Source organism: Zootermopsis nevadensis, unplaced genomic scaffold (assembly GCF_977971745.1).
Source record: "Zootermopsis nevadensis isolate Lab colony 2312 unplaced genomic scaffold, Znev_1.0 Znev_ptg000201l, whole genome shotgun sequence".
Lineage (NCBI taxonomy): Eukaryota > Metazoa > Arthropoda > Insecta > Blattodea > Termopsidae > Zootermopsis > Zootermopsis nevadensis.
Genome location: NW_028259332.1, coordinates 57,764 through 71,204, shown reverse-complemented (window position 1 = coordinate 71,204; position 13,441 = coordinate 57,764). Strand labels below are relative to the sequence as shown.

The window sequence follows — 13,441 nt, the reverse complement described above, 5'->3', positions numbered from 1 at the left end:
AAAGCAACATGCTTACTTTTGAATGTCTTTCTTGTAACAGACGACAAAATAAAATACCAAGGGTTTATTTGCACCGAAATAAATCTAAACTAAATAATAGATCAAGTTATTGACATAAATTGAAGTTCTTTGGTTTCGAATACATAATATTGAATACTTTCATATATTAATATGTATAACTGGATATGGTGAAGTCAGATGGAATCCACTCAAAATTCAGTTTAATGTGTGAATCAACACACACTTTCCAATTGTTATTAACAGAATTATTATGTATTTTGTTATCTAAAAAGAATTTCCAGTCAGTGCAAATAATTGATAATTATTTAACAATGTATAAATTGTGAATTGTGTTTTTTTAATATCCATGGTTTATTATGTCTACTGTCATCTCACTAACTTATGGATCAATGGAACATATTAAAGCTGTATGATGTATGTATAACTATTTAACAAGTTTGAAAAAACAGATGTTTTTTTTTTGTAAAGTTTTCCAGCCCATGTAAGTTTAAAAGAGATTCATCATGCCCCCAGGTCTACTAGTGATCTTGAGATCAAGAAACTGTGAATCTTAACATTCACACCTTGTATTTATCTTTATGACATGGTACTTGGGCAAGGGCCAGTCCCCTAAAGAAAATGAGATTTCAGGTATAAATGGCAGTGAGTATGGAGGTGGCTATCTTCAGGGTTGTTACGCTATGTACTCTGGTAGATTTCCGCCAACGGTTCAGAAGTCATACTGTCTCCGTCAAAAGGGCGATTAACATTTATTGCCCTGATGACAGGCAGTATGACCTCTGAAATGTTGGTGGAAATCTATCAGACTACAGGGAGCAACAACCCAAAAGACAGCAATCTTCATCTTCTGAGTTCTTTTACTGTATAGGCTCATAAAAGTTGTGATCTTTCAGAGGTGGCTGGTGCCACCACCATCAGGAAACATGCACCTCCGAAACACCAGCAGACCTCTACCAAACTACACAGTGCAACAACCCAGAACAGAGCCACCTTTATACCTAAAGAGAATTTAACATAAAAAGAAAAACTTATTGCTTTGCTTTATTGTGAACAGGCTTACTATGCACTTGAGATGATCGGTCACATGAGAAAGGGTGAGTCTGTGCTGGTCCACTTAGAGAGCGGGGGTGTAGGCCAGGCAGCCATCAACATCTGTCTGCACGCAGGTTGTACAGTGTTCACTACTGTTGGCACGCAGGAGAAACGGGCATTCATGAAGAAACAGTTTCCACAGGTATTTCAACAGCCTATTTCCTATCTCATGCACACATAGGGGAGATTTTCCGCCATGATAAATTGAATTATTTTACAGATTCTGAGTGTTATGTGTGAATTTCATTAAAAATCGAAGTTTCGATGTGAAACATACTGTCACAGAACTCAAATACTGCTCCCCATCCCCGCTCAGCTTTCTGCATTGCCTGCTTGTGGCAACATCATGACCAAACAGTTGGGCATACACATAATCACCTTCTACGAAAGCCTGTCAGTGCCAAAACATTTCTAGTCACAATGCAACAAATGAGTTCCCTTTCAAATAATGAAGTATGTGCTCTGTTATGGAATTTCTCACATGACAGCGTTACTGTCTCAGCCATCTGCTGGAGGACTGAACGTGTGTGCTATTTTCCTATTTATATTCTTTATTTTATTCTTTCTGATTGTGGGGCAGCTGTCAGCTTGTCCTGTTAGATTATGTTCCCATACCTCCACCAGGAACATTCATAATTTTTGTCTGGTTTCTTGGTTGTAAATTTTTGTTTTTGGCCTGGATGGACTCTGGGGGTTCTCAGTGATGCATGACGTGGCAGCAGCTGTCATAAGTTCCAAATATCTAATCTGAATTTTTGGTGTTTAGTATGGGGGGAAATTTGGGCCTCAACATGAGAAGATTGTGGGACATTTTGGTTTTCTCTGTGTTGGGCAAAATACTGTTTTTCTTTGTACATATGAGAGATGATCAAGAATGTCTAGGACCAAGGAACTGAGTACTGGTTCTGTGGCTAGAATCATAAATTCTGTTTTTACCATAATTAATATTCTCATTCATGCATTGAGATAGTACAGGATCCATGCCTTTGACCCAGGCACAGTACACTGTTTGAAATATTCTGGAATGTTTTTAACTTACCACATATGTTATAGGGATTTGCATTGGTATGATGTTGAGACTGTTCAGCAAGGAGAATCTGTTACATCACTGTTAAAGAAAGTGCAGAACTTTTTCTCTAGACCTGCAAGTTATAAATGGATGTATGTTCCTTATAGAATACATAATATTCGTTACTGTCCAGAATGTAAATTCAGAAATGGAAATTTTTCTTCCTCCAGGTTTCCCTATTTATAACACTGGTTAGACTACAGTGACAGAAAATGAAAAGTAAAATAATATGCTTTTAAGACATGCAACCATAACAGGTATTGAAAGGACTTGGCCTTGAAGGTAAGATTCCTAGAGTGTTTTCACAATGGATGTGTAAAGTCATCTTATGCTCCGTTTTGAGAATGTTTTGTAATTTGAAGGTAGTTCTCTTGCTTTTAATGCATACAAATTGTCAAACATGTGTGCATATAATCTTCTTTCCCAGTTGACGGACCGCAATATTGGCAGCTCTCGAGAAACCTCTTTTGAGCAACTCATCATGTCAGAGACAAATGGTAGAGGTGTGGACCTTGTTTTCAACTCCCTCACTGAGGAAATGCTGCTGGCCTCTGTACGCTGTCTTGCCCATCGAGGACGGTTCCTTGAGATTGGAACATTTAATCTTTAGAAGAACAACACTATTGGTATTGTAAAAATTTTACTGATTTCACATGGATTCATTATAGCTTATGCATTTGTTAAGTACTCTAAAACAATTGATAATGATTTACTCTTTACTGTACTTGAAGCTACTGATATAAAAATGCTTAAAATAGTTGTTCTCTATTCGTTACACAGTGCCGTGCCCTTCACACACTGGTGTACTTTGTTTGGAGCAGTATGCACCTATTGTTATCTTTGCTTTGGTGATTGTTCAACTTCATGAACAAGAAGTATATCAGAGAGTAAATGAAAGTTAGGTTGTCGAATTAACTAACTTCATAGCGTATAAGCTATCTTAAGAATTTGAAAACTGCTAATGTGGCCAAGAATTTACCCTGTATATAAGGAACCTTAAGGTTGGTTATTGTGTTCATAAGAACCACCCACTTTCACGTATTCTGATCCAGTTGGATAGCAAAAAAAAAGGGCGTGTAGGTTTAAATTTGTTAATTCTGAAGATGAATTATAGTTGATTACAAATACTAGGAAATTTCCCATCAAGAATGGCAAAAAAATTTAAAGTCATACTTAAAAACACATTCTCTTTATTCTTTTACAAATCACTGTATGAAAATTTAAATTTGATGTTTTTTTAACAAAAAAATCACTATGTATCTTTGCTTAACTAAGATTGTAGTATGATTTAATGTAGTACAGTCTTAAACATGATTTTATATCTAAGTTGTAACAACTGTGCTACACTGTGTACATGCACATAGTAGGACGCCCTTAACAACATATCCATGGCTATAATATTATCTCATAGAGCCCAAAATCTCTTAACAGGAAATGATCACCAACCAACCAATAGTGTGCATCCCTTCCAGATGCGGGGTGATGACTGCATTACGACCATCGCATCATTGCGATGGACCAATTGACTTTGAGCTCAGCTTAAGGCGCGTTCCCGCCGTTGTGGGGGAACGAATCAGGTCGCAGCTTTTAAGCCAAATTCAATGACAAATTACGTAATGCAGGGGTATTTAAGCGCGATCGTGGTTGCGGGGCGCTCTCTAAAGTTTTGGTCCTTCGGTTGAGCGGGGGTGTTTTTCTTAACAAACGTACGACAGAACAAAGGAACAGCCGAGCCATCCAGCTGCCTCCGTGAATAGTGCTTAAAAGATATATATGTTCCTGCGCGTATTAAGGAAAAATAAAGTGTCGTCGATCAGTGCAACACAGAAAGACTTTGTTGTCCATTTGTGTAGAAACCTGCTCCACCTTCTAATTCCCGTATATTCCCAGGGAGTCGGAAACTCGTGCTCACCGACAACCTCTCACCATCATCAACAATCCCTTTCTGTATCTTTACATATCCCACGTCAAGAAGCTGTAATCATATGAGCAAACCAGGCTACGACTACGAGTATACTAAACAAGCAGTGTGACGTGTGGTGGACGGAAAGGGACGGTTACAAGTCACCAGGGAAAGGTACCTACTAACCTAACGTAATTAGGATACGACAGATATTAGAAAGTTTGAAATGTATGAACTGTGTTTGAATCATGAAAAAGTTTGTACTCTCAAAGACTAGACCAGCAAATGAAAGACAGAAGTAAGGGGGGGGGGGAAACAACAACAACAACAGCATTCGCAGTAAATGTGAAACATGACTGTCGGAAGTAACGTTCTTATAAAGAATCCATTATTATCACAGACGTTTAGGGAATCAAAAATACAAGCTGTATCATACTTAACTTCATCATAAATGTTTTTTTCAAACCTGAGGTCCTAAGGCATTCTTCTCCCAACAGGCGCGCTACCTTCAGGACCACAGAGTCCCTCAAGTCCCCTTGACTTGGGTGCGGGGCATGCAGTTATATCAGTTCTACCTGCCTGATGAACTGCCAGAATTTGATTCCTACCGTGTCACTAGCATCACCGCTGATGTTGAATGTCTGCTGAAAAGGATTGCCTCTCTGATACCTCCTCATTATAATCCAGGTGATATATTTACTATTACTCTGATTTTTAAAAAGAAAAGCAATTTTGTAGGACAATATCTGCTGTCTGTGATAGCCACTTTAATGACGTGGTTGACTTCGTGAAATGCAGAAGGAATATCTTCATGTTGGGTCGTACTGTAAGGCCATATACGAAGGATTGTAAGGCAAACTGTAAACGGAACTCCAGTTTGCCTCCGGCCGTCTTCACCATCTGAGAACGATCAGCGTGCGCAGCCCCCTGCTGTGTGTTTAAATATTTCGCAAATGGTCCCGACCCCGCGGCGACACTCAAAGTGTCTCTGATCGGGATGCCGTCTGTTCGCCATACAATATCGCAGCATCTGCAGAATTCTGTGCCCACATCTGCCAAGAGCTGGCTAGCCCACCGTGCATGGTATTCCATTCTGACACTTCGGTACCGGTAACAGCTGTTAGTCGTAACAGCGACCACACGCAAGGGGCTCCACAATGTTGACGTACCTGCTTCTGCCCCATCTATATCGGCTACTGCGAGCACGTACAGAACTGATATGAATTTGTGTTGCTTTCAGCACATCTGGTGGAAAAAGTGATGGCATATATCGATGGGACGAGCCCGTCTTTTCCCGTGTTGGGAGATGCTCGTAGTCAGTTGCCTCGCTCCATGTCAGCGATCTTCTACCTCTTGGCTGACTATTATTTCAAAGTTAATGAATGGGTAAGTAGTTGATAAGATATGTGAATTGTGCTTCCTTTAATCTTAATTTCTTTGGATTCTCTTTTTGAATATTCTACCTTCCTTAATGCCCTCGCTTCACTTCTGTACTGTAACACCAAGACAGACATTTCATTACAAAACTTTGTTAGCATTTCTTCCTTGATTTTGTCTTCAGTGTCCTTGTAAGTATGAAGCTTGTAATTTAGTCCTGTCAGTAACTGCTTCAGGTCGTGTGGGGTAATTCCTGTAAAACCCATATCTTACTTTTCTGTACTGAAATTTTAAAATTGTGCCATGCACATGAAATGTTCGACTCGAACACGAACCTTTGAAGTTCCTCTCCAGAATTATTAATGGACATACATAAGTGTTTGTGGAAGAGTCCTTAGTGTTATCTGAATGATTTTGACACCGATTATTGCCGTGCAGTGTGGAAACAGTGAACACAAGGTTAAAGTGCGGAGTGTCTGTTGCAGGGGAAGGCAATTAGGCACTACCTGCTGGATGTTTGTGTCAATCCTGTACGCATCGACTCCTGGGCAGGAATGGCGCTTGCTCGTGGGAGTCAACTGGAAACTAAACTTAATTCTGTAAGTAAAATATTTACAGTGCGTTCCACTTAATGTAATCACTTTTGCAGGATGTGCATGAAGTGAATGCATGTGTGTGGCTGGTCATATCTGTCTGCGTGATTGAACTTGAGACCCACTGGATGGATTTTGATGAAATTTGGTATGGACTTATGCCATTGGAGTGTACTCTGACTTGCCAACTGCATGGGGCAGAGTCCTGAGACCAGTGGAGTGCCACATGGGAAAAGCGGATCCGCCACTGGGAGCAGACTCCTATGTGTATAATTTTGCTAGTAGCAATCAGTATTTTGTAAATAGGTAAGGTTCAACACAATTTTATGTCGCAGTGTGAACCATTGAAGAGCGAGATGGACTTTTTGCGTCAAGCGTCTGCTGCTCAGCGTTGCTTTCAGCGTGCTCTGGATATTGAGGCGAATCATTCATTGATGTGGATCGAGTACGGCTCCTTTGTCTATATGGTGCATTCCTTCTGTTCCCGCCTGCTTAAACAGGTAAGATAAAAGAGCGTTTCTTGTAGCTGTAAACTCGCTTTTGAGCTTCACTGAGAGCAAGAGTCGTATAACAAGTAACTGAAAATGCTGTCCACTGTTTGATGCTGATGACGGAGGATGTACGCAATAGAATATTCTCAGGTGATTGGTCTATCAGTTTGAAGCAGAGGTACGATTTATAATCTCCACCATCAGGGAATGGTGTTTATTGACACACACACACACACACACATTTACAGATTCACTGGGGCCTACATTTGTGACAACCATTGACCTTTGAAGGTTAGGTTACTTATGCAGAGTAAAGTATAAACTCATGTCGTCACCATTAAGCTCACTGATTCAAAACTTGCAAAAACAAGTTAGAGTGACGCACTTATATGATATTTTTCTGACCTTCTGACATGCATAGTTTTTTCTTCAGAAGCAAGATGGCCTTTCTGAATGTTATTCAACATTCTTGTGAACCTAACCTAACCCTGCTGTGGTTTCTTGGAGTATGTTGGTGAGCTCTTCAAAGTCAGTCCTTGCACCTCCCAGATCATCTTTCAGTTGTCCCAGTATGTTAATACTCTTCTTGTTCAGCCACTGCATTGTCTTGATGTTATTTGTGGTGAGAAACTTGCTGATATCTCCAGAGGAGGAATGCGTATGAGATATTGTGACCATGCCAGTCTTTTGCTTCTCTCTCTCTCTCTGGTTTATCTGTGATGTGCTATAGCCATCTTGTTGGAATGATTTCCATCGATGTTTTATTTACCATTCAGACTTGGCCCAGACGCATTTGCTGTAGCAGAACAGTACAGAAAGGCAATTCAGAGTGAAGTAGGAGAAGAGTCAATGAGAAACATTTTAGGAACCATGTGAGTAGGAAAGTAGGTGGAAGAGTTTTAGTGACCCAGTGGTTGAAAGTGTGTTAGTTCTGCTGAGTCAGTCACTGCTGGTGAGGCTTAGCAGTTGCTTGATGAAGGTGTCTGAGTGGTAGGTCTGGTTAGAAAGGTGATAAGAGTCTTTACTCGGTCTGTACACATCTTTACAGTTGAAGTTTTGAAGGTGCTCTCTTATTTCAGTGGTTTCCCTGATGGTGCAGGTGTGACTGATCCTGTTGTACATGCCCAGTTCTTGATTTTGGAGTTGTCTGTCCTCTGTGGAACCGAAGCAGACGACTCCAGACTCAAAGATTGGCGTGCACAAGATCCTCTGCTAATGCAGTAAGGTTTACTTGACCAAATGGGTCTTCATATCTCCACCAGGAGTTGGGAACACATTAGAGACTCCAGACTGGAGATTGGCTGTAACAAAACTCTCCACAGAGATGAAACACTGCGTCATCTTTGACAGACAGAACAGAAGACATAGCCATTATCTGCACCTACAATTTCACATCATCAGGGAAGCCATTTAATTAACAAAACATTCTCATTATTGCATTGTAATTTTTGTAAACCATTGAACACTGTGTGTCTGCAGGAAACAGACAGCCTCAGCCTGGAGATGTTTGAGATATTGGAGAATCGAAAGGAGAAGATGTTGGACACGGCAGAGAAGTGTTTCACCACTGCCAGCAAGGTCAGCGGTCAAGTGAATCTTTGTTTGTTGTTTCGCTGTTCTGAGTGTTTTTATTTTTAAAATTGCAGATGTAGGCCATTTATCTCATATGACTAACTCCATGGAGCAGAGTTTATCGTAAGAAGCTCGTAGTCTCTCGGGTAATGAAGAAATTCCCCATCTTGCGTGCGATCGGAAGGTTCATTATCGTGATGACCAAGTATGTACGACTGGCCCCTGACCAGTCCATTCCTAAGGAACTATTAAAAATCTATTTTAATATTATCCCTTATCCAAGCCTTTGTCTTCCATGTGGTCTGTTCCTTTCAAGTTTTCTGACTAAAATTTTGTATCTATTTCTTATCTCTCCACGTGTTTACCCATTTGATAATTCCCTTTGATTTGTCATCAAAATACAGAAAGGCAGCTCAAAGACTAGGTATGCTTCGCCCTGTCTTTAATAGGAGAAATCGCATGTCCATCGGAAATGGCGTGCTGTTTTGTTAGACGGTCATATGTCCTATGATAGATTATACTTCAGCTATAATTTTTGTGGCTAAAATATCAGGACTGGTGTATGTTGACAGATATGGTATGCTGCAGGAGAGGATTGTGGAATACAAGATGAGCGCTGGGTAAAGTGGCAGAGAAGAGAGACCACAATCCAAGAGTTTTCCTTAGCCATTTTGCAAAGGTAAGAGCAGTAGGCTTCCTTGGTGTTTTTATAAATGGATTATAATTATTCTTGGTGTTGTGAAATAAGAGCCCGGTTAGAGTCAGAGGTAAAATGATCAAGAGAATGGGGTTTGTGAGTGGGATCCTGGGAGGGCTGGCAGAGATGGCTTTGAAACTCCTCCACAGACGACGCGAAGTGGGAAATGCCCTCAGGCAATTTGTCTAGGGAGGCAGGATTGGACTGGTCTGAAACTTTCCTGTCGGCAAGGTCACGAGTCCCGTAGGTCAGCTGGCATAGGCGCATCATAATCCTGGTGTACTGATTAGGAAAAATGTTGTCAGCCCAAATGTAAGTTTCTATTTCCTGGATCTGATTAAATTTATTGCACAAGGTTAACAACTCACCAGAGGTTTGATGGAGTCCGAGGCGGACGCGTGAATCTCGCTGCCTGCTAATCACCTAAATATTCTTGGAGGCCGGTGACCTTCCGTATGTTGATCTCATATTCCAGCTCATCCTTCCTGAGGTAGTCCAAATTCGGAAGTGCACGATCCATTGTAAAGATGATAAACAGCTGACAGATTAACAACAATTCACAATAATCAGTACAAAAGAAAAAAATGTGAGTGCAATAACAGAAGACCTTGAGTTAGATAGAATCACAAAACCACGCTCTGTGCTACCACTTGATATGCACAAAGGCCCAGAACCCTTGATAAGAAAATGGTTTATTAACAAACTATGAACTGAACAAGAGTATGCCTGTTGAATATAGACGCGACGTTTATTGCAGGCTTGCGAACACCTTCATCAGACGCAGGCTAGTTATGCCCGTAGGATAAGCTACAGTAATCCACAGAACTTGGCAGTTGAAGCCTTAGAAGTCTACTATAGGATCCACGCTTGCATACTTAAATATTTGGAGCAGAATGAAGGCAGAAAGCTCGATGACAATTTGAAGACGCTGTTTGAAAAAATGCTCAAGGATGCTGCCGCAGGACCATTCATGGCTTCTAATTTGAGAGAAATAGAAGGGTAAGCGTGTTTCTGTGTCATAAGCTACCGTATTGCTTATTAAAGTAACTTGCAGCAGGTGTGTTGTATGACAGCCTTGTGAATTAGTTTTGTTAGAGTACCCGAAACTGTTGTCAAGTCTTTTAAATTATAGATTCCAACAGAAAGTGAGTGAGCGAAAGAGTGATTCATTTGTGGAAATTTGCTTGTGTTTATTGATTGTAGCTGCTAATTTTAACATGTCTTTATCTGAAATAAACATGATTTTCAAATTTTTTTATTTTTGTTGTAATACTATGTGGGGGCTTTTTAAATGTTTGTGGAACTAGGAAGTTGTTTGTAATAAACTGAGAATTTTCTTTAGTTCCATATTTGTAAGTATTCTCTTAAAATGTCTCTGTTGTTTCAACAGGTTTATAATTTTCTTTCGTATTCCGTATTTACTTGCTTTAGGAAAGCCGAGAGTGACGAAGAAACGACCGCCCGTGTCTTTGGATATTTTCGAAGAGGTCCCATTTACAAAGAAAGCACGTCTGGATTTGCCTCTGGTTAGATTATTATTAAATATAAAGCACTATATATAGTAACAACTGTGAGCACATATTTAAGAATGCCTCATTGCAACTTCTTTAACAATTTGTAACCCAGTGTCAGCTGGCAATTGACGTGACGGCGTTACGCCACTGCAGCGCAAAAGGTTGTAATATTTTACTTCTTAATACAACGTTTGCAAGTTACTGACAACAACAGTTACGTGTGTTCTTATTGGTGGTCAAGTGTAGGAATTGAGGCAGTGGGACACAGGAATAAACAGAATATGGGAATAGCTGAGGAGAAGAAGATTAATTGATCCTTGGGATTTTACTCGGGGGAAAGCTGTCTGCCACCTGACCAGCCTACTGCTTGCCAGGAAATCAGTGGATTATGTTCAGTACACTTGGCAGGCTCACTTCATATCTCAACAGAAAATTGGCTGAGATCATGAAGGGCACTCCTGTCTTCTACAGATGTATCTGTCTCAATTTGACGTGCATTGTGTAAGTACACTAGCAATATGATGTATTAGATGTGCTTGTCATGTGATAGAGTTAAGTCTGTCCAAGAATATGTGGCACTGTTTATCATTACAATGCCCTTTGTAACTTGGTTGTTGTATTTCTTGTGGTATAGCTCTTTTGCAAGATGTTTGTTAAAATATTAGAGTGTTCGAGCTGTCTGTTAGTAAAGATTCCTTTGCATATGAATCTTTATCAGAAAAGCTATCAGACTGGTAAACATTTATTGACATATATTGAGGTTGACACTGCATCAGCACAAATTTTTTTTAAGTTGAATGGTTTATTGAGGACCACTACATGCTTAAACCTTAATTTTTAATCTTCACTATTGTCTCTTTAAGTGCTTGAATGTAAGAGACAAGACTGCTAAGTCGTGTACATGTTTGAAGCAGATAACTTTCGCATGGACCCATTGCAAATGCTTTACGATTATTCATATGAGTTATTTACCAGGAAGCATGGGATGTCTGAGCTAGAGTAGAAACACAGTTTTTTCACCAGGTTTAGAAGCACATGCTGAAATGGAAGGGAGAGGAATTTAAGTGGTGTAGCTCTTTTGCAGGATGTTTGTGTTCGAGCCATCTGTGAGTGAAGATTCCTTTCCGTATGAATCTTGGAGGTAGAAGGTACCTTATTGATCTTGATATTGGGTAGTCAATCAGCATATGATTATCATGTTGAAGGGGTCCCGGGATCTTAATAAACATTGTGACCACAATCCGAAATTGTTGTGTAGACACGCTGTCAATTCAGTAATCAGCGTGCACTAAAACGCATATCGTAAAACTGTTTATTGACGTAATGTCAGATATAAAGGTATTGTTTTGTGGAATGGCCTCTGTGGTAAGTTGCATTCTTTATTCTGTTCTGTTTCTGCTTGTTAAAGTTGTTTCATAGAGATTGCTGCTGGTGTGTCATGGAGAGATGTTTCCTCAAGGTAAGGCATTTTGGTGCGCTCTCCTTTACTTAGTGGGGAATCCCCACGTCCACAGTACAGAGTGTCTAAGTATTTGTGACCAGGTTGGTGGCCTCAGCACTCTGCCAGTTTCTCATAGTAACTAGCTCCTTAGCACCTACAGTCATCATTCCATCACTTCTGCATGATGTTCTGGCAGATGCATTTCTCTCCTAATCTTCTGTGAGCGTGGAAATGAGCCTTTGTAGAAACAAATTTCTTGACTAGCTGAATATCAAAGTATTCAGAGAAGGTTTTGCGTCATGGACGTGTTTAATTCGCCATTTTGCAAGCAGGACGTGATCAAGATATTTCCTCATCAGCACAAATCTAAGGTTGCCAAGGAGACAAATATTACCAATTTAATGACTCAAGCCTCAACTTCGGCGCTTGTTTCCACACATTTGCTCGACATTTTTTAGAGCGGGTTACCTTGGCATCTCACTAATTGTTGAATACCTATGTACGCGCATCTAATTATAGGGCTGATACTAACCAAATGTAACACAGACGTAATTAGCTATAAGAAGATGAAAGGGGTTTGGTAAGCATTTTGTAGTTATTGCAAACCTTTTTATACATTTTCAAGATTTCCATCACCAACTGTTTTGATATGGGCGACAGGAAGTCTTTATCTTGTCCACTGAAGACAAGTTTATTGTTTCGTCTTCAATTACATGCACAGCTGCAAATGGCCCGCTGAGGTCAGCACGCCCGGACTTTGAAGGGTCAGAGAAGGTTGTCAACACTGCATCTTTCAAATTACACGACATATTATTTGCAAATGATATCTTATGACGCCAACTAATTGACTATATGGCTTACCGAACCCGAAGGTTCATCACCGAATTAACCAAAGCCCTGTCCTGGGCCAACAAAATCCAGGCTCCTTCAACTTCTGTCTCCCATAGATCCCGCCTGACATTATCCTCCCATCTACGTCTAGGTCTACCCAGCGGTCTCTTCCCTTCGGGTATCCCAACCAGTACCCGGTGCACACCTCTTGTCTCATCCATGTGCGCTACATGCCCCGCCCATCTCATTCTTCTCGACTTAATCACCCTGACAATATTGGGGGAGGAATATAAATTTTGAAGTTCATTATGCAGTTTTCTCCAGACCCCATCGTCTGCTCTCCTAGGCCCAAATATCCTCCCTTAGAGTGAGAGACCACGTTTTGAACCGATGCAAGACAACTGGCAGAATTATTGTTTCGTATATTATAATCTTCAGGTTCTTAGAAATCAGTCGTGAAGACAAAATATTTTGAACTGAGCAGTAGCAGGCATTTTCGGAATTTAGCCTCCCCCTAATTCCGTCGTGAATAAATTTTGATTTGTTATTGTTGTTTCATTGTTCCGTAAACCCGCGTACTATATAGTAACAGTATCAGAACTTTAACCTGATTTTCGACCACTTTCAAGGTCACTGACAATTTATTCTGGCCGATTAAACGCACGACGTCGCTTTCATTGCTATCGTAAACCACGTGCACTCTTAGCTTCGTGTTGTTGATGATGTGTCCGTGCTATGAATGCTTTTACGAAATCTTGTGACGTATTCGAGTATGGTGACCAAAGAACGTAGAAGCGAAAATCAAGGTAATGCATCGTGGAGATGTACTTTGTATGTCGA

The 13,441-nt window shown here is 40.4% G+C and overlaps 1 protein-coding gene across 1 annotated transcript; it reads left to right on the top strand.

The window, feature by feature from the left end:
* Positions 1-639: 639 nt before the first annotated feature.
* Positions 640-10,069, top strand: LOC147870778 (calcineurin-binding protein cabin-1-like). Its single transcript, XM_087341973.1, has 10 exons — positions 640-651; positions 1,076-1,255; positions 2,671-2,808; positions 4,583-4,772; positions 5,326-5,471; positions 5,948-6,061; positions 6,391-6,555; positions 8,026-8,124; positions 8,691-8,797; positions 9,573-10,069. Exons 1-10 carry the CDS (start codon positions 640-642, stop codon positions 9,619-9,621), a joined length of 1,200 nt encoding a protein of 399 aa, XP_087198099.1. The 3' UTR covers positions 9,622-10,069.
* The last annotated feature ends 3,372 nt before the right edge of the window (positions 10,070-13,441 follow it).

Excerpts from the sequence above, each read along its gene's own strand:
- LOC147870778 (XM_087341973.1), top strand. Across the intron at positions 8,125-8,690 it reads GTTTCACCACTGCCAGCAAG|ATATGGTATGCTGCAGGAGA; the intron begins GTCAGCGGTCAA and ends GTATGTTGACAG. Across the intron at positions 8,798-9,572 it reads TCCTTAGCCATTTTGCAAAG|GCTTGCGAACACCTTCATCA; the intron begins GTAAGAGCAGTA and ends CGTTTATTGCAG.